Source organism: Lissotriton helveticus, chromosome 2_1, assembly GCF_964261635.1.
Source record: "Lissotriton helveticus chromosome 2_1, aLisHel1.1, whole genome shotgun sequence".
Classification (NCBI taxonomy): Eukaryota; Metazoa; Chordata; class Amphibia; order Caudata; family Salamandridae; genus Lissotriton; species Lissotriton helveticus.
In genome coordinates, this window is record NC_136059.1 from 1,435,064,696 (window position 1) to 1,435,086,922 (window position 22,227).

Consider the following 22,227-nt stretch of genomic DNA (forward strand, 5'->3'; position numbering starts at 1 on the left):
CAGCTGCCACCACTGACCACATTTATTACATAACTTTTAGTAAACAAGTGTTGCAAATCCCCTAGTTCCTGTTTTTAGGCTTTACCAAGAGTTTCTGGCTTTGACAGTGCTTTTTTACCGCTACTGTCAGCATCAGCAGAGATAGTGAAAAAAAACAACAATGCATACATGTGCATTCGTACATAAGTATCATCATGATAGTCGGCGGTCCCACTGTCAGATGTATTTTGGTTTTTGGTGCTTATTCACCATGCCAAGATAGTGGACTCCCATATTGGAATGGTCAATAATAAAAACATTAAGAGTGACCTGAAGCACATTTTTGTATGACGAAACAGACCAGCAGCAAATTGCAGCTGACGAGCCTTCCAGAATATAAACATATTTTTTAAAAGGAGACAATGAGGTGGGTGAGTAGATGGGAGAGTAGTGAGGGGTTTCAAATTAAAAAGTGGTGGTAGCTGTGGGGTGAGCATCGAACAAATTCTTTGGGATTATTGGGTTAAAATGAAAAAAAAATAAGAAAGACCTTTTATACTGAAGAAGGGGGGACTGATGAAGGGGGAGAGCATCAAAGACAGTGCATGGCGCTGAGCAGGAGAAGCAACAGATAAGCAGAAGGGGAATGTAGGAGCAACATGGAGAGCATTGGGGTTATTTCACTTAGGAAGCAGCACATGAAGGAGAGAGATAAAAAAACATGTACTAGCACAGAGTGCTGAAAGAAAATAAACATTTCCCTTAATTTAGCAATGAAGCAAGACAAGTTGTCTATTCAGAAGGATGGTAGAGCAGCTATCCTAAAGGGGAGAGATAAACACAAGAAGAGGAAGTAAAATAATTGAATATGAACCAAGCAAATTAGATTGACTAGAAAGCCAACCATTGGTTTGCACTGGGCAGCCCCAAAGCTTAAGTTTTAGTAACGTGGACAATACAGTTAATGCCTGCCAACAGACCCGATTAAGGCAGGAGACTCGCGATTTTTAAAGCCTAAATTAGCTTTCATTTTGCTGGTTCCACCCTCCCCCTCCCCTCCCCCCCCTTCCCCCACACCACCCACTGCAATCGCCCTCACTTCAATACAAATGGAAGTGGAAAATACACCCCCAGCCAATTATTTTTATAACATTTTCCTCTTTAAGCTAGACCTAAAAATAAAAGTGGCAGCGTCATTGTAATCACTCGGGTGAAACAACAAGAATTCCTCTTAGGAAATGCAACAATTCTAAAGTTTCTTGAAACTGTTAATAACGCGTTTTTGCTGTTTGTGACTTTGCGGCTGTTGATTAATGTGATCTACAATTCCTACTCACCTTTATTTTAAATATCTGACCGATTTGTGTTTTGCAGGGAGCAGGTAGTTCTTTGCAAATTCTAAAGCAAGAAATTGAAACCGTTAGAGAAATCCACGAGCTCTTCCCGCGCTTTGTTTCAGTTCCTATATATAACGATGAAGCAGATCCATTGGTTGGCTGGTCTGTGCCACTTACGTGGCGAGCTGATGTTACCTATGCTGCAATGGTGGTTAAGGTACGTCATACCATTTATATTTTTGTCCTAAAATTAGAATATACTTATTTGTTCTAGCTTAGAGACTGCTGTAGCTGAACGCCCTACTTTTGCAGAAGGAAACAAGCATTTGAAATGCAATAGGTCTCGCATTAGGAAAGTTTGAGCTATTGGTATTGTAAATGACAAATATTTTATTTATGTGTTGGTTTCGAAAATAGCAAAATTAATAGCTTTGTCATTTACAATGCCAATAGTTTAAACATTCGCAAATGTAACACCTATAGCATTTGTAATGCAATATGTGTTGTATTTACGTGACTTAGATGTATTGAAATTACAAATAACAATGGGTTTTTACATTTTTTAAATAATTAATACCTAACTGAAAGTTATTGTAATTTATAATGGCAATAGCTTTATCTTTTGTAAATAACTTTTGTGAAGATTATGTTCAGTGTATTTTATTGTGACGAAAATCCAAGAACAGAAGTGAAATATTAACATCTTTTTGTGACATTTGTAATAAAGCTTGAAACATTGAGAAAACATATTTGAACCAGTTGTTGTTGAATGGTTGCACAGATTGATGCTGTGGTTGCGCTGATTGATGTGTTGGCGAGGAGTGATGCTGTGGCGTTCAGTGATGCAGTGGTAGCGCATAGTGATGTTGTGGTGCCCCAGAGTGATGTTGTGGTGCCCCTGAGTGATATTGTGGTGCCCCTAAGTGATTTTGTGGTGGTGCGATAGATAGAAAGAGTGAGTGCAATAGATAGATAGATAGATAGATAGATTGATGCTATGGTGTTGTTGAGTGATGATGTGCTGGCCCTGAGTTATGCTGTGGTGGCGTTGAGTGATGCTGTGCTGGCCTTGAGTGATGGTGTGGTGGCCCTGAGTGATACTGCGGTGGTGCTGACTGATGCTGTTGCGCTGCAGAGTGAAGCTGTGGTAGTGCTTCGTGATGCTGTTGTGGTACTGAGTGATGCTGTGGTGGTGCTGAGTGATGCTGTGGTGAAGGTGAGTCATCCTGTGGTGGCCCTGAGTGATGCTGTGGTGGTGCTGAGTGATGATGTAGTGGTGCTGAGTGATGCTCTGGTGGTGCTGAGTGATGCTGTGGTGGTCCTGAGTGATGCTGTAGTAGTGCTGAGTGATTCTGTGGTAGTGCTGAGTGACGCTGTGGTGGTGTTGCCTGATGCCGTGGTGAAGGTGAGTGATCCTGTGCTTTACCTGAGTGATGATGTGGTGGCGCTGAGTGATGCTCTTGTGGCCCTGAGAGATATTGTTGTGTGCTTGAGTGATGCTGTGGTGGTGCTGAGTGTTGCTGTAGTTGGGCTGAGTGATGTTGTGGTGGCGCTGAGTGATGTTGTGGTGGCGCTGAGTGATGTTGTGGTGGCGCTGAGTGATGTTGTGGTGCCCCTGAGTGATGTCATGGAGCTGAGTGATGCTGTTGTTGTGCTGAGTGATGCTGTAGTGGTGTTGAGTGATGCTGTGGTGGCGTTGAGTGATATGGTGGTGCTGAGTGGTGGCGCTGAGTGATGCAGTGGTGGCGCTGAGTGATGCAGTGGTGGCGCTGAGTGATGCTGTGGTAGTGCATAGTGATGCTGTGGTGTTTTTGAGTGATGTTGTGTTGGTGTTTTTGAGTGATACTGTGTTGGCGCTGAGTGATTATGTTGGAGAAAATGTAAGAAAATTAAAAATTGCAAAAAAGCAAAAACCCGTCGGTGAACCCCTGTTTTAGCCTGAAATAAAGTTGTTTGCCTTCTCAATTTTATGTTCCCTATAATTTTTTTTGTATTAGCTTTATTCGATATAAAATATCATCAAAGCAATTTTACAGAGTAAAAAACAAGTACCATAATTAGGAAAGGGATAAATTAATAACAATGAAAAATTGTGCAGTATAAAATTACATAAAAACAGTACTTAGCACATATTAAACGTTCAAGAATTGGACAATTTAGCTAAAAACTTTAAAAGCCAGAATATGATAATGTTAAAAAGGGAATAATATCCAGACTGATCATAAAATAAGAACATTTCATTCAGAAGGTACTACTCAGCAAGGAAAACTTCGGACCCAAAGGATTGTGGTACGCCCATTGTTTAAATCTAGTTGTCCGGGATAATGGAAGGAACCTGATTGGGCTGGCACGCCTTATCTACCATCCTTCTCCTTATCATCCAGGCTATGCCCAGGAACTTTGCCACACCGCAAATCATCAGTGGAGATGAAACGTCAGTTCTTAAAATGCGGAGGGCTACACAGTGGTTCCCTATAATGAAACGCCCCTCGTGGTACTTAAGCTCGGGAGATTCTAGGTAACCAGGTGTATAGTTCAGAAACGTAGTGCATGTTAACTGGATAAAGTAGAACACATTTGTAATTGGTCAACACATGGTATAGCAATTCAAGACAAACTGTGCTGCAATCCGGGAATTTCATTAAGCAACCAATGCATTGTACAAGTAAAGTCACTTCATCTGCGGGCAGAGAAAATGGGGAGCAGAGAGCTTGGCTCTTACATTACTGCATACACACTGTTCCAAGCCCATCATCTCATCACCTTCTTTTGGATGTAAACAATCCTTCCCGTGCTGCCATGCATATTTAATATATAATAAACAATTCAAATAACTCACTTTAAGTAGCGCTTCGAACAACATTTTTCTGTTACGGCGAGCAGTGAAAAATGTATTATTGTCAAGAAATTAATTTGCACCCCTTTTTTCAAGCAAAAAAAAAATGGCTGTTTAAAGCGCAGTTGCTGTAAATCACACAATATTCTGGAGCATTAATTTTAACTGTCATATTTAAAGATATAGTGCTGTCTTTACTACCCCTCCAGTGCAGAGTGAGTCAGTCTAGACAGGAATCACACAGCCTTTGTTGCTTGTACTTAACCTAAGTGAGCAACAATGTAAAAAAATCGATGTTTAACATCAAAATAAACGTACAGGCCCATCAAAAAAGTGGCTGGTGGTATTTTTGGGATAGTTGTAAAATGCCCACTTGATCTTTTTATGTGCTTATGCACTAGTGAACGCGCTAAATAAATGAGGCATGCGGGTGTAGTTTGGTGCCAATGCAGACAAGACCGACGGCCTGCGGTAATTTTACATATAAATTCATATAACAAGGGTAAGAGTCAAATAGGTGTGCAACATGACAGCGTTTTTTTTAAAGTGGTATGACGCGGCAAGCGCTGACTGGTTCAAAGCACTTTTTTTCCCCCTTCAAGACACATTGTTCGTGCTTCTTGCAATATATGTAAAAACAGTGCAGGGTGCCAAGAAATAAGAGGGATTTGCAAGGGAGGGAGTTTTAAGCCAGACAGCCGCAGGAGGGAGGGCGTAGAGGGTGGGAAATCATGCATGGACCGTGGAATTAGGGAGGGCGGGGATGCTAAATCAAGCATGGATAGCAAGAGGAGGATGGGCGGGGCGTGATAAATCAAGCACTGTTAGCGGGAGGAGGGCGGGGTTGAAAAGCAAGCACAAACAGCAGAAGGAGGGTGGGTGGGAAAGCAACAATGGACAGTGGGAGGAGGAGGGTAAGTGGTCAGAAACAATGGACTGTGGGGGCTGGAAAGATGCAACGGACAGCAAGAGGAAGGCAGGGGAAAACAACACGAGGTATGGAGCAGCAACAGTGGCAGGCGGGCTTGGGTGATGGAGAGTGACTACAGAGACATGCACTCTATAAGAGTGCATGTAAAAAGTAAAACAAGAAGCCACGGACCCTGCAACTTCACCGCCGCAGCTCCCATGCACTACACTTTAGGACTCCACCAGTACAGGTCTATGCCTCTTGACCATGAAGGAGACAGAGGGGACGTTTGTCCTCTTACAGCAATAAGCAAACAGCATTATACGTCCATTGTGCAAATGCAGGACTGTCAATGTCCGCAGCAAGCGAGGAGGCAGGCTGCGCTCCAGAGAAGCCACACCCCTTCCTTCCCTGTCACTTGTCAGTGCAGCTCACCCTGTCCACTCTCGCCCGTGAATATTAGCTTCTAACTGCACACTGATGGCGCTAAACTCGTTGAACGGGCAATCTTGTGACAGTGCATGCAATAAATATATTCATATATATTTATGACAGTTACACTGATATTTTACCAAGATGAGTAGGTAAGCGTGTGGTATTATGTGTTAGGGGCGTTCTGGTATGTTAGAAAACTGGTATTTTGTGGGGTACTGACGTAGGTGTTTTTAATACAATCTGTTGTGGAGATAATGGGCTTGAAAAAGGGGGTGATGGTGTAAAGAGAGTCGGGTGTCAGAGTAGCGGTGGGGAACTGCGATGAATATTGGCCACAGCGATCGCTACTCACGCGGGCGGTTCTTCTTGAGCGAGTCCAGCCGCTGCTGGCGGGCCCGCATTGTAGCTGAAGGAGAAATTCGCCCCCCATGCTCCATTGGGGGGCTGTTGGGGCACCGTGGCTGCTTCGGCCGTTGCTCATCCTCCTCGGGCGCCATGGAGCTCTACCGCCCCATCCCTCCTTCCCTGATGCGCGCTACCACCCATCCACTGTCTGGAGCCCTCTGCCGATCCCCGCCCCTCAACAGCGCTGTGCGCTGGCGCAGCCACGGGGCGAGACCATAAGGAATCTCTCCTGCTCCTTTCCTACCCAATCCCTGTGCGGGATGCAGAAGATTGATCCCTGCTGTAGGCCAAATAACTATTCCTATGTGATTTACGTATGAGGACTAAAGATAAAAGAAGGACCGTTAGCGGATTAGCGAAGCTCAGGCGTCAATCTGCATTAGAAGGATATAAGCTGCCCATTGTGAAAAGAGCATGCTGCTGGGCCTGGACCGCTGCCGCGACAAGTCTGGGGAGAGAAGCGGAGGGGGCTCGAGGCACATTGCCGGTGCCTACCCCCGCCGCCTACTAACTCGTGCAGCCGCCACCACCACGGGACGAGAGGAGTCCGACAGACCCGGTGAGTGGGGGGCGCGTGTGTGTCTGCACGCGCGTGTGTGTGTGCGCTCGAGTGTGTGTGTGTGTGCGTGCGTGTGTGCGTGCGCAGGGAGGGGTGTGGAAGTGCATGAGGCTTTCAAGGAAGACTGGAGATGGGCACGCGCGCCCGACCTGATCCGATTCCGGCATGCTGCGCGTGCCCATCTCCTGTCTCCTTGTAAGCATTGCCGGTGACTATAGGCTCGCAGGCGAGACAGCGCTTTGTGCTGTAATCACCAGGTGCAAGACCTAAAAAGGGTTTCTGAAACTCACAAATCTTCCTTTAAACTTTAAAATCGATGCAGTTTAAAAACAGTTTAATGATCGTGTCACTAAACAGACTGAACCAAGTTGAAGGAAAAGTATTTGGAAGAGCTGAAAAGACCATTTTATTTGATTTTTTTATTCACGATTCTTTTAAAGCAATGTGATAAATGTAGATGTCAGGGGGCTTTGTTTTGTTATGCCTTTCTGAATTAAACAAGACAGTGAGATTTTATACATGCCAATGGATGCCAATAAAAAGCTGAGTGAATTACAGGCAGCCAATACATATTGTCTACTCAAAAAAAGAAAATAATACATAAAGGAGCTTTAGATTTGTCACATTCATCTATGACGTTGTTGTAGTGTCATTAAAATGTTGGCACCAGCTTACAGGGCACAATATGTGGAGCGGGACAGTGGGTCAGCATCCTTCAGCCATTGTTTGTTGCTGTTGCCATTCACATTTTGTATCAGTCCAAAGGACAGCTTTAGATAATTGTAGTCTCACTCAGTTTTCTAGACTGCATTTTGCTTCCTTACTCCTGGACCCACCTCAGGGGAGGTGAGCAACAGCAGGCTAAGTAGTCTGCCTGCAGACACATAGCTTCACACGCAAACACTTCATGGAGCTATTGTGTGCAGTTCAGGTGGTCGAAAGACTGCAAGAGATTCTGCACATGGAGAGGAACTTAAAGGATTATTTTGTCATTTAGACATGAAAAATGTCATTTCTAATTAAGTTTATATATGTTTTTCTGATGGATAAATCTAACAGCAGATTCCTCACCTTTACAATATCACAGACTGGATTCGGAAGTTTTAACATTAGTGGTAGGTGGTGCTCTGTGGCTCCACTTTGACTTTGTGTTGCCCTGGAAACGAGGACCGGAAGAGATGACTGGAGCCGCATATAAGCTGTGTGCCAATTTCGGTTAATTTCTTGCTGTCTTTGTACACTGGTCCGTAGCTTGCTCCTACTTTTTTTCTCATCAGTTGACTAATTTTGTCGTTACATATAGTCTGAAAATATGTGTGCCAGGAAATATGTCCCCTCCTAACACTACATGGTTTAAGCTTTGTTACATTTAGCTTTTACAACTTTTTGATTCATCAGAACCTTATCGATTGTTTGTTCTCCTCTTCATTTGAGGTTTCCACCTTACTAGATTGACCACGACTTCCAGCGTGGCGTGTCTCTCCATGTACAGAGCCCGGCTGGGCCGTACTCCATGGTAATTTTGTTATTTAGTTTTATTTTCCTTGTCTAAAATGTTAGATAGGATGATTATCTTCCGGTTATGTACTAAAGTTTAATTACCCTAAATCTTTTTATACAGAATTGCCCCACCCTCCCCTTCTCCCTTTGTGACGTCCTGATGAAGACCCCGTAAAAGGACTTTAATTGGCCTGCTGATAGGGGTCGAAACGTCGACTGGTTTCTTTTCCGTTGAATTTCCGGCACACCCCCGATTCATCTAATATTCAGATGTGACCGTTGAATTTTATCCAATGAACAATTTTCAAATTTTGCCTTGTATTTGGGCTTTTGTATTATAATTGTTTTGATAAATGTCTGCAATTTGGTAATATATCAGTTACTGTTTTGATACTGTGTTAATCTTCTTTGTTCTAACACTCCCTTGAGCACCACTTCCCCTCCCTTTCTTCTTCCCCCTTGGGGCTTGTAATTTATAAACTGATGTGATTAATTTTGCCATTGGCAATCACAGAACATTGGGTAATAAATCAAATTACCAATCGCAAATTGCTTGCTGACATAGACTTACCACTGGCCCACCGGTCCGCTTTCCTGCCACTCGTCTTTTGCTGCCACCGACCAGTCCATGGGGGACTGCAACGCTTGTTTCCTTCGCGCCGGGACTCCCTTTCCCAGAGTCCCCGGCGCGACTTGCCTGCATCACCAATTAAGCGCCGGGAGGTGCTTAAAAACGCCTCTGCCCTACCGCAGCGCGGGACGCGTGCGGGCGCTGCCCGGGCAAAGCCCGGGCCAAGGGCGGGCCCGTCCGCGCCCATCATCGACCGGAAGAGGCTGAGCTGGGCCACCCCCCCCAACGTTACTCCAGGACTCTAAGTAAGACTCTGAGCAGGACTGCCTGTATTATCCGCTATTGTGTATTGTGTATTGTCCCTAAGTAAATCTGGTATAGATATGAATAGGAATACACGTAAAGGGGGGGCAGGAGTGATTGGGACGCTGGATGCCTTCCTTACTCGTGCAGAAAGCGTGCTCATGCATGAAATTGAGATCACTGAAAGGAGGATTTCATTAGATCCTTTAAGCCTACCCCCTGGAGAAGCTATCACCGAAGATCAAACGTTCGAGGCATGTGGGCTGCTGAATTCATATCTATAGCATAGATCGCCGCCTAGTGTTGGGTCCGGATGATTGCACATTGTTGTCCTGGAAGAGTCTTCGAAGTATCACGAGATAGGTGGCTCCTCCCCTGGACTACAGTGCGCATGGGCATCGACTCCATCCTCAGATTGTTTTTTTCCGCCATTGGGTTCGGATGTAATTTCGTTATCTCCAGTTCGGAATCGACATAAACTTTTTCTAGGCCCGAAGGCCTTTTTCAAACCGTCGGTATTGTTTGCGTTCGGTGCCCGGTTCTGTTCCGACTCGGAGAGTCGGATATCCAGGGAGTCGAGTGACTCTTCGGTGATCGATGCCCAGTCGACGCAGCAAGACTTCGACGACGCGACATGGAACGGAGCCCGTTCAAGAAGTGTCCCGTGTGTGGATCGAAGTATCCCCACATTAACGTCCACCCGGTGTGCAATAAGTGCTTGTCGCAGGACCAGGATGAAGCCAGCTGTATGGCTTGTGCCAGGTTTCGTTCGAAGAAGACGATTCGGCTTCAGCGCGTGGCGCGCCTCGAGGCCCGGCAGTCGGCCCCGGCACCGGTGGACATCTTCGACGACGAAGCAGCAGACGAACACGAGGTTCAGATGCAGATTTCACCTCCAACGGTGGACATCGACTACGAAGCGGATGTCGAAGGCCAAGACGTAGAAAAAGTCGTCGACGAGGTAGGAGACGACAATGAGGCCTATGGGGCCATGGAAGATAGCTCAGAGGACGAGCTATGCCCCGTTCGAACAATTACAAAGGCTCAGGTCGAGGGATCGCCACACAGCCTTACCTAAGACCTTATACCAGAATCCACGGCCCCGCCTTCAGGCCCGGCTACGGACACTTCAGCGGAGCCGCCATTGTCGAAAACGAAACCGAAACTGAAACCATCGGTGCCGACAATAACAAAAGTGGTTGAGACGCCATCGAAACCGACGACGGCTGTTCCTACGTCAACACCCTCGTCTTCCGAGGGGTCGGGGCACCCAAAGCCGAAGAAAACCATCGACCCGGTCAAGTCGAGCAAAGGCGTTGAGCCGAAGATGGTCAAGGGCGTCGAGCCGAAGTCCAAGAAGGGCGTCGATCCGGAATCAGGCAAGGGCGTCGAGCCGAAGTCCAAACAGGGCGTCGAGCTGAAGTCTAGCAAGGGCGTTGAGCCGAAGTCTAGCAAGGGCGTCGAGCCGAAGACTGGGGCCACGAAACCAGTGACCCAGCCCGCCGGACCGAAACAGCCGGCGTCGACGTCTTCTGACAAGGACGGAGGGCGTTGCGCCCCGAAGAAGGATGCTCCTCCGACTCTGATTTTCGAAGCAGACTCTCCCGGCTGGGAGCTTGAAGCATCGGCCAGCCTTGCTGGAGGAGCAGTCGGAGCATTTCATCGATGCCGACACCGGAAAACTTACTCTTTACAAGAGAAAGATCACGGCGTCGCAGCCTTTGGAGTCATTCACAATTCCTCTAAAGTGCAAAAGGCCTGCTCCAGATTCACCAGTCTTGGTCGAACCAATAGTTCCTCAGACTCCCAGAATTGCGACACCCTCACCCACTTATTCGGATGGAGAGGATGCAGGGGAAGAGGACGAGGAATACAATTTTCCTGCCAACACAGAGCCTGATGAACAACAGGACTCATGGGTAGAGGCGGGTGACCAAGGGGATCAGCACTCCGCCCATGACCCTCAGGTGTACAACGTCAAGACCTCTCCCACTGAGGATTCTGCGGCATTTAATGCCTTAATTGAGAGGGCAGCTAAAAACCATGACTTAGAACTGCATGCTGACCCTATTGAAGTGGACTTCCTTTTTGACACTTTTTCAGCAGCTGAAAAGACTGTAAAGACTCTCCCAATGCTGAAGGGAGTCCTGAAACATGCTGCGGACATCTTTAAGGAACCCACGCGGTCCAGGGTGGTCAACCCTAGAATTGAGAAAAAATACAGGCCGGCACCTGGCGACCCTACCTACATCAAGGGCCAGTTGCCGTTGGACTCTCTTGTCGTTTCTAATGCCCGCAAGGGGGCGAATTCGCAAACAACTGGTGAAGCTCCTCCCCCGGACAAAGAATCCAAGGTGCTGGAGGCATCAGGAAAGAGAGTAGCAGCTCAGGCGGCCAATATCTGGCGTATCTCTAACACGCAGGCACTCTTGGCTAGATACAACAGGGCACACTACGACACACTAGAGACCCTGTTGCAGCATCTACCCGACCAATATAAAGAGGCTGGGGAAATGCTTATCCAGGAAGGGAAGCTCATCTCCAACGCTTCCATTAAGTGTGCACTAGACGTTGCGGACACTGCAGCCAGGGCAATAAACACCAGAGTGATGTTGAGACGTCAGGCATGGCTCAGAATCTCCGGTTTTAAGCCGGAGATACAAACTACCATCCTCAACCAGCCGGTAAACCCTGACAGATTATTTGGTCCTGAGGTGGATACCACCCTGGAAAAAATAAAGAAGGATACAGAGACTGCTAAGTCCATGGGGGCCCTCCAGTCCCAACAGTTTCGTGGGAGCACTTTTCGTCGCTCAGGCAATAGAGGTGTTTCCAGAGGCCAGATGTCTCAACAAACACAATTCAATAAAGGTGGGGCGCAATCCTCTCACACCAAGCAGAGTAGAGGAGGATACCGGGGAAACAGCACCAAGGGCAGAGGCAGGGTCAACAACAACTCCCGTTCCTCCGCCACCAACAAACAGTGACTCCCTGTCACTGCCCCCGACCATCCAACACCTGTCGGGGGGAGACTCCAGCAGTTCCTGCCAGTCTGGAAATCCATCACCACAGACAGGTGGGTCAGGAAGCTTATCCAGTTCGGTTATTGTTTGGAGCTAACATCCACTCCACCCAACATTCCACCAAAACACCGTCCTATGTCCACAGAGCATTTGCACTTATTGCAGCAGGAGGTTCTTGTCATGCTGCAAAAAGGCGCAATAGAGCTCGTGCCGGTGGAGGAAGAAGGCACAGGGGTGTACTCCCTGTACTTCTTAATCCCAAAGAAGGACGGGTCCCTCAGATCTATTCTAGACCTCAGGCCCCTAAACCAGTACATTCTCTCCGAACACTTCCACATGCTAACACTGCAGCAAGTTCTTCCGTTGCTCAATCAGGGAGACTTCCTCGCAACCTTGGATCTCAAAGATGCGTACTTTCACATTCCGCTCCACCCATCACACATGAAATACCTCCGATTCACCATTCAGAATCGGCATTATCAATTCAAGGTCCTTCCTTTCGGAGTGACCACAGCCCCCAGAGTGTTCACGAAATGTCTGGCGACCGTGGCGGCGCACCTCAGGAGACAGAACGTCCATGTCTATCCTTATCTGGACGACTGGCTGGTTCAGGCAAAGTCGGCCCAGCAGTGCCCGCCGACATGTCCCACGCCATTCATCTCCTTCACGGTCTGGGCTTCTCCCTGAACTATCCGAAGTCGCCCCTTCAGCCAGCTCATGTGCGTCAGTATCTGGGCGCGATGATAGATACTCTGGCGGCCACGGCTCAGCCAAATTCAGTGAGGATCAGCAACATCCAGTCGCTAATCCAAAAGTTCAGACCGCAACACTCACTTCCAGCAAGAGTGTTCATGCAGTTGATAGGCATGATGGCCTCCTGCATCTTCATAGTCCCGCACGCGAGCTTACATATGCGTCCGCTCCAAGAATGCTTGGCACATCAGTGGACTCAGGCTCAAGGACAGTTGAACGACCTAGTGTTGGTGACCGGTCGGGCATACAACTCTCTGCATTGGTGGACTCCACACAACCTTTGCAAGGGCCGACCGTTCCAGGAGCCTGTGCCACAGATTATCCTGACGACGGACGCATCTCTCCAGGGATGGGGAGCTCATGTACTCCACTACACGGTGCAGGGACTATGGACGACGCAGCAAAAGAAGATGCACATCAACTACCTAGAACTGATGGCAATCTTCATGGCATTGAAGTCCTTCAAAGTACATCTGTGCAACAAGGTTGTGTTGATCCGGACTGACAACATGACGGCCATGTACTACATTCAGCAGCAGGGAGGTACGCACTCTCCACAGTTGTCTCATCTGGCTCAGAGCATGTGGAAGTGGGCCATTCAGAGGAACATCTTCCTCATGGCGGAACACCTCCCGGCAAGGACAATCAGATGGCGGATTTGCTCAGCAGGTACAGCCACCAAATGCACGAGTGGGAGATACATCCATCAGTACTCCACCCGTACTTCCAGCAGTGGGGTCATCCAGAGATAGACCTGTTTGCCACAAGGGAAAACGCCAAATGCCAAAGCTTTGCCGCCAGGTTCCCGCACCCACAGTCGCAGGGCAATGCGATATGGATGAACTGGTCAGGCAGATTTGCGTACGCTTTTCGCCCAGCACCTCTCATACCGCTGGTGGCACGAAAGCTAAAGCAACACTCGATGACACTCATCCTGGTTGCTCCAACGTGGGCACGCCAACCATGGTACACCACGTTTCTAGAACTCTCCGTGGTACCGCATCAAAGGCTGCACCTCACACCCAGGCTCTTGACGCAGAACCATGGCGACATTCAGCATCCAGATCCGCAACAGCTCAATCTGGCGATCTGGCTCCTGAGGTCTTAGAGTTTGGCTACCTTGATTTGCCTCCTGAATGCATGGATATCATCCGGGAGGCAAGAAAGCCCACCACTAGGGCCTGCTATGCAGCGAAATGGAAGTGGTTTGTCATTTACTGTACAGAACATCACATCAACCCGCTAGATGCATCCATTCCCAACATCATCTGTTATTTGTTACATCTTTACAAATGCAATCTAGCATATGCTTCCATTCGGATACACTTATCCGCCATAGCGGCTTATCTCCAAAACAGGCAGCATCTCTCTGTTTTTAGGGTGCCTGCCATTAAAGCCTTCCTAGAAGGGCTAAAACGGGTCATCCCTCCCAGGACCCTGCCAGCTCCTGTATGGAACCTCAATGTGGTCCTCACCAGGTTGATGGGCCCACCTTTTGAGCCTCTGCATTCATGTGCGATTCAGTTCTTAACATGGAAAGTGGCTTTTCTCATTGCCATTACGTCTCTACGACGTGTTAGTGAGCTACAGGCGCTCACTGTACAAGAGCCATTCATTCAAATTCACTCCAATAGGGTGGTGCTGCGCACTAACCCTAAATTTCTTCCTAAAGTGGTTTCGCAGTTCCATGTCAATCAAACCATTGAACTGCCCGCGTTCTTTCAAAACCCTGAGACAGTAGCCGAAAGAATGCTCCACACTCTTGATGTCAAACGAGTGTTGATGTACTACATCGATAGGACAAAAGACTTTAGAAAGACACAACAGCTCTTTGTTGCTTTTTCAGCCCAGCACAAAGGCAACCCCATTTCCAAAGCAGGGATAGCCAGGTGGATCGTTAAGTGTATTCAGATTTGCTATCACAAGGCTAAGCGCACCTTAACGGTCCCCCCCAGAGCCCACTCCACCCGCAAGTTGGGGGCCTCCATGGCGTTCCTGGGTAATATTCCTTTGGAAGATATTTGTAGAGCAGCCACATGGTCTACACCACACACATTTACTAAACATTACTGTGTAGATGTGCACTCCAAACAGCAGGCAGCTATAGGACAGGCTGTTCTTAAAACACTTTTTCAGACTTCTGCAGCTGGCACAGGCGGCCGCCGTTAATGGAGGGACTGCTATGTATTCTATGCTATAGATATGAATTCAGCAGCCCACATGCCTCGAACTGAATATGCTACTTACCAGTATGCATCTGTTCTTGGCATGTAGGGCTGCTGACATTCATATCGCCCGCCCTCCTCCCCGGCGCGTGTAGCGGCTGCAGACCTTTTACACTTACTATTAGCATGGCCATCGCTTACACTGTTACACTCCATCTTCGCCACAATGGCTAAAAACAATCTGAGGATGGAGTCGATGCCCATGCGCACTGTAGTCCAGGGGAGGAGCCACCTATCTCGTGATACTTCAAAGACTCTTCCAGGACAACAATGTGCAATCATCCGGACCCAACACTAGGCGGCGATCTATGCTATAGATATGAATGTCAGCAGCCCTACATGCCAAGAACAGATGCATACTGGTAAGTAGCATATTCATTCTGGTCCAAGAACGTGTTCTCAATTATCATCTTTGTCCAGTGGTAGATCCCAGTTAGACTCCCCCCATCAGGCCACTGAAGTTAGGACTTCTAGGTCTTCTAGTACCACTGTAGATTTCGATAGTAAGGCCCGTACAAGACAAAAGAAAGCAGTAATAGATCCTGGAAGTACCGTTCAAACAAGGAAAAGGAAAGCACGCAATGCCCAGAGAACTAGTGCTCAGGTTGCAAAAGTAGCTAAAAATAGGAGCACAGGTCCTGTAAGGGGAGGGCCCACGGTGCTACCTTTTGAGATAGTTCACATTGGGAATGATGCAGCAGATACGGATCGACCACAGCATTGGCAGCCCTATCTAGATCTCAAAGTGCTTAATGAAGCCTCCATTAAGCAATTTAAAGATCTATTTTCAGTTTTATTGGATCCGTTTATGTGTAGATTAAAAGCAATAGATCAAAGGCTAGCCAAAATAGAAGACCACTTATTTAAAGCATCAGCTAACTCTAAAGGGAGTGCTATTAGTGAAGCATTAGGGCCTATGTGGGCAGGAAACTCTGTGAGTCTTCAAGTTCAACCACGGCCCATGCAAATCCCCCAAACCTTATCCCTCCTCTGGTGTGCCCCAATAATCCTCTTGCACCGGTGACAATAACACCTAATGTTTTACATCCACGTAACCAATTGTCTACCGGCCCTGTGTCGAGGCCTCGGGTGGAGGGCAGTGTCGAAAAGATCCATGGGGTGTTTCTGGATTTACCCCCAGAGGCAACACCTCATACCATAGTGCTGGCAAATATTCCGCTTTTGGGAGCACGCGAGGAGGAACACTGGTCCTCACTAAAAAATAAGGCCCTTCATTTTTGGGATGTAAAAACGGGGCTTGGGAATCACCTTTTTGAGGAATTCCTGATGGTCAGAAGGGTGGCTTGGGTGGGTAAATCTGTAAAAGTTATGGCCGGGGACAGCATAGTTATCAGTTTTAGGTCTCCTAAGCTAGTCAGGTGTATTCTAGAAATGGCAGCATCTCCGGTAATTTGGGAAGATGCTATAAATGTCCTTCTCTTAGGGTTTTTCTACCGTGCTAATCCATTTAGTAGAGGGGGCACTCTCAGGAATCAGGGACAAGTGTTAGGATCTATTAATTATGCTGTCCCAATTCGTAACAGATATGAGGCCCTGAGCTCATTGGATGAAAACGATTGACTGTGCTACCTATCTAAAGCTTGTACCTGTGTCCACCCTGTTAACAGGGACACAGGAGAGATGGGTCTCATTAAATGTAGTCACCAACAGAGGGGTTTTCAATTGTAAATAATTACCCCCTTAGATGGCCCATTGCACAACAAAAGTATTACAGAGTTTGGTGAAAGTCCCACAGAAATATATCATAAGGAAACTCGTCCACAAATAGTTAGAGTTGATATATGTGTTGGGGAAGGATCTACTGCGGTGCTTAATGGCTGCCTTATCTCATGGAATATAGCCGGGTTGAAAAACAAACTACAGTCAACTGATTGGCGGTCCTTTTTTTTTATTTAAACAGTTTTATTGGCTTTTTCAGTGTAACAGTACATATCAAATTCAGTTTTGGAAATGCAGTAAACATACTTTTTCATCCTCATGTTATACTGACAGTACTACTTTTGATAATTAGCAAATATCACAAGTCATTACATCATCCATGTGTTAATAGTGTAGATTCTGCCTTCGGTGAGAGCCCCCCCTGGGCAGACCCACGTGTGGTGTGAGCGGAAGACCTCTAATAACCAGCTCGTATGTCAAACACAGTTTATGTTAGTCACCAGTCCAATGCTTTAATTTAGTTCAAGTGGCTCCTGCGTCTATGACACTAGAGTCATGCCTCTGTTCCCTTCCTAAGGACTTGCAGACAGTTCAGGTACTTCCTGTGGAGGTTTGCATATGTCCCCTCGGTATTCGTTCCATTTGCTCCATATAGTGGACCATTTTTTTGGGCACCCCCTGTGTATATATACTGCCTTTTCTGCCACCATTGCCTCATCCATGTCATTTCCCCATTGCGTTCTTGAGGGAGTGGTACCGGACCCCCATCTTCTAGCTATGTTGCGCTTTGCCAGTGTCATGCCCAGTGTTGCCCAAGTCTGTTGTCCCCGGTTAAGATCCGTGGACGTCCAGATGTTCAATATACAGCATCGGGGGTCAAGTTGTATCTCCACCCCGCTCGCATTTGTGAGTTCTGACAGCACCCCTGACCAGTATGTGTGAATCCTGGGGCACTCCCAAAGTATATGAAAGTACGTTCCCGGAACTCCACAGCCCCTTAGACACCCCGGCTCCAGGATATGACCTAATTTGTGTACTAATTTGTGTACTAGGGTGCGGGAGTAATAGATCCGGTGCAGTATCTTCAGTTGTATGAGTTTCAGCCGAGATGGAATGGAGGCGTCTCTTGCCGAGGCAAGGGCGTGCAGCCAGTCTTCGTCTCCTATATCCCCTAATTCTACTTCCCACTTGCTACGGAGGACCACTGTGGGGTCTGGAAAATTGTTTATCACCTTGCGGTATGTCAACGGAATTGCTTTTTTCTCCAGATCGTCAGTGAGGAGTCTGTCCTCCAGTGGGGAGGATTCGTCCAGGGTCGTCCCCGGTGGGATGGCTCCTTTTAGGGCGTGTCTGATTTGCACGTAACGGTACCGCTCTGTGGGTGCCATTCCATATTTTGCTTGTAGGGCTTCAAAGGTGATGATGTCGCCCTTACTCCACAAATCCCCTATCTTCGAGATACCTATGAGGTCCCACTGCCGGAATCCCTTAGTGTTAGCCAGGGTACCCAGGCGGCGCGCATCCCATAGCGGGGTAGCCAACGTTAGCACTCCCTCCCATCCTAAGGCTCTCTGGGCCGTGTGCCAAATTTTCACTGTGTGCGCCGTAGGGCCAGTAAGCGTATGACGCCGTTTATTGGTGTACAGGGCCTTCAGCAGGTGGTCTGTGGGGAGTAGCGTTCTGTCCAGACTGTAAGCTGGCGGTCCTTTATTGATACATACGACATTGTGGTTTTACAAGAGACTTGGTTAGTGGACCCGGTATTTAGATCTGGTTATATAAACTTTTATAAACCTGCCATTGCTGCGCCTAGGGGGAGACCAATGGGGGGGCTTATCATCTGGGTAAGGCAGAGTGACAGGTATTCAGTTCAGCAGCGGGATACGGATAGTAATGATATATTGGTAATTAAGATAAGAAGAAAGGGTGCAGAGGACTGTATAATTATTAATGTATATGCTAGAGGGTTACTCGGAGGGAAAGGCTCAGGGGCTATCGCCCTTCTAGATTCCTATCTTAATTTGTATTAAGGAGTGAATGACATAGTGGTCGCTGGCGATTTTAATTGCACTTTTGAGCCACTAGATTCAAATGACATAGATTTAGGACATGAGGAAGATTTGTTATGGGAAATCCCCCAATTATCCCTGGCCCGATCAAGAAATGGTTGGAGGCGGCCATACAACGTAAAGTATTATGCCTGGAGCTTGGTGTTGGAGCGGTTAATGGGAGGACTATATCTGATAAGAATGGTTCCCCCACTTAGAGGTGGAGAGGTGTGGCTCACTGGTTAGAGGCGGTAGACCCGGAAGCAGAGAACGGCCCGGGACCAGGGTTCAATTCCCGACACGGCAGGGTCGTGGACCAGGGTCAGCGGACTCGACAATTCTCGCCTTGGTGCCTACTCTAACCAGGGATCACACTCGGCAACTCTGGGCATTAAGCTTGCCTCATCTCTACAACGGCCCCCCACAGACGCCAGGGATGCCTGGTTTCACCTTGGAGATACCCAGAAGGGACCATCTCACAGGGAAAGCCTGGACCGGTTTACCAGCGGTCTACAGCGCCGGGATGCTCACGGGCAGCTGTGCGCTTTACAAGTCCAACACATTTACAACACATTTACATTTATAGTTGCGGGTCAAGAAGTAGTCGTATTGACTACATACTTGTTAATAAGTAATTTTGGCCAAATCTAACTGATACGATCATTGAGGAGAGGGCGGAGAGTGATCATAACCCCTTGGTGTTGACAATGGTATGTGCAGGTAAAAGCTTAGATGCCGTGCTCCCAGTGGGAGTAGAAACTCACCTAAGCAACAACACCAGAAGAGTAAAATGGTCAAAAATAATACTCAAAGATGATCAGATGGAGGCTATAAACACCTTGGTGACCAAAGCAACGGTAGATCTCTTAAACTGTCAGGATGAACCCGGAGTCCAAAGTTACACTGGTACATAATGAATTTCTTAATAAGCTAAAGGGCTATTTTATCTCTAGAATATCGAATAAGAAAGACTCCGCAAAGGTATCCGTAGATTTGTGGTATGGGAATACCTGTAGGGAGGCTTACAAAGCACTAGCTTTGGCAATTAGATCAAAGAACAGGGATAGCATCCATCAAGCTTGAGTGGAGTATAAGCTGGCACAATTCAAAGCTAAGAAAGAGTGGGATGAAGACTACTGGCAAGAGTTGTATGGTGCCAGCTTAGACAGGAATATGGTTGGATTTTGGTACCTGTTGAAGTGGGGTAAGGGAAGAACTAGCCAACCGCCTACCAACCACGTAGCGCCCGAGCAATGGGTTTTGCATTTTGAAAAAACAATTTGCCATTGAACATGGAGACTGAATTACCACAGGGGCCCTTGGAAAATCAGGTTGGTATTCCTGTATTGTATTTTACTAAACAGGAAGTAGAAGCTGCTCTTTTTTTTTTTTCTTTTTCCCTTTTTTTTTATTGGCATTTCCATTACCATACATAACATCATAACCAACACAACAGTGCCAGATTTCTCATATGGCCAAAATAATCATCAAGTGCAGACATTGTACAATTGTATGAAATTAAAACAGTAGCATAACGTTGCGTCATCTCCGGAATTAACAGTACAGATATTCTAGTAGTTGTCTTCGTCCATAGCCCGAAACATAGCATTCTAGCAAGCCACAGAGCACTAGCTACAACTCAATGCAAGGCCGCCCCACATCAGTGCTGAACATCGACCCATTCCCAATGTTACATAGCGCAGCTAACCAATACCTCTGACCCAACACAGTAATTCTGCCAATTCAACATTGCATCAATATAAAATCTGCTCATGCGCTCTCTGCCCCCCCCCCCCCAGACCCATCGACATGTTGTTTCTCCCGCTGCCACTGAAGGAACGGCTCCCAGATGTCGCGTGGCCTGGAGGTGGGAGGCATCAGCTCCCAAAAGATGCCTAGTTGTGTATGTCCATAAGTTACATCTGCCAGCCAACTCTTGACCGACGGCACTCCTCGCCTCCCCCATTTCACCGCCACCTATCGTTTAGCATACAAGAGCAGCATAGCATGCAACTTCCTCAATTTGGGCGTAGTGTGCTTCACATATCCCAAGAGTGCTAATTCAGGGGACGGGACATCAGCTCGACCCACAATCTGATTAACGGACTCAAAAACCGACGACCAATAGCTCTCCAGCTTCGCACATGACCAAGCCACGTGTAGGTACGTAGCGGGGGAATGCCTACATCTCCAACAACTATCTGTCTTCCTGAGTCCCATTCTGTGTAGGCTGACCTGCGTCCTATAGAAGCGGTGCAAATATTTGAAATTAATCAACCTATAGTTAGGGGAAAGCTCCTTCAGTTGCCCACAGCAAAAGGACCACTGCTCCTCTGTAAGTGGGGTAGTAAGCTCATCATTCCAGTGCTGTAGTGCTGCAGACTGTACTATGGGAGCACTATCCTGCATACGCCTATATATTCCTGTGACCAGCTTTCGCGGAGAGGGGGAGCTCACCAGAGCCTCCAATGCCTGAAATGTCGGATGAGCCAGCGGGAAGTCACTGCTTAACATCCGGCAAGCCGACTTCAGTCGATGATACAAAAACAGTTCTGAAAAAAGCACCTCCTGTCCCTCATCGGCAACAGGTGGCGGCAGGAACTCTCCATTAGGAAAAAGATCTGCAAACGTGTAAAGGCCGAGATTTTGCCTCACTGATGCACCAACACCTCCCTCAATACAAGGCAGTAGGGGATTCTGCACCAAGGACAGAGACGGCGCATTCATCAGAGGCATGCCTGCCCTTTTCCGCAGCTCGTTCCACACCCACTTCAATGTTTCAGCTGTGTCCACCTCCCCTCTAGGGCGTTTCACCATTGCGCATACAGCCACCTGAAGAGGCAGTGGAGCCATATTGTCACGTTCTACAGCGACATGTGGCTGGAATGGGGTGGGGTGCACCCAGAAATGTAGAAATTGGGCCTGAAAGCATATTGCATAAAGGTGCATGTCCGGAGTCCCTAATCCACCCTGGTGTAACGGCAACTCGTCTTCCTCCCACCTCAAAGGGAACTCGGATATAACTCTGGGGGTGCTGTCTGTCAAGGGGAACACGACTGACTTGGAACAATTTATGCAGACCACTGCCAGCCCTCCAAACCTTATAAATTCCCACAACACCGGGTCTAAATTCCCTTCAGGATCAATAAGGTACAGGGTCACGTCATCTGCGTACAGAGATATCAATAGGCTTCGGGAGCTAAATCCAATTCCCCGCGACGTGTGATGCTGCCTGATGCGGGCTGCTAAACGTTCCATCGGTATGGCAAACAGCAGCGGGGACAAGGGACACCCCTGCCGTGTACCCCGGGAAATGAAAAAGGGAGCGGAGATCAACCCATTGACCTGTATCCTAGCACTGGGGGCCGTGTATAATAAACGAATCCTACTAATGAATAGTGGGCTGAATCCCATGGATGACAAGATGGTAAACAAATACGGCCATTGCAGGGTATCGAACGCCTTCGTGGCGTCCAGAAATACCACTACGGCGCGTATGCTCGGGTGCAAATAATGTAAAGAAGAAAAAATGGTACGTAAGTTGTGTGACGTTGCCCTTCCAGGTATAAACCCGGATTGATCAGGGAGAGCGATGAGAGGTAGCAATGGCAGCAGCCGGCCAGCCAGTAACTTGGCATATATTTTGGCATCCACATTTATCAA

The 22,227-nt window shown here is 47.5% G+C and overlaps 1 protein-coding gene across 1 annotated transcript in view; it reads left to right on the forward strand.

Moving 5' to 3' along the window:
• Nucleotides 1-22,227, forward strand: part of IDUA (alpha-L-iduronidase) — a 1,961,268-nt gene that overhangs the window by 931,765 nt on the left and 1,007,276 nt on the right. Inside the window, exon 7 of the mRNA XM_078676355.1 lies at nt 1,354-1,533. Within this exon, the coding sequence (XP_078532481.1) occupies nt 1,354-1,533 (180 nt within the window). The remainder of the gene's footprint in view (nt 1-1,353; nt 1,534-22,227) is intronic.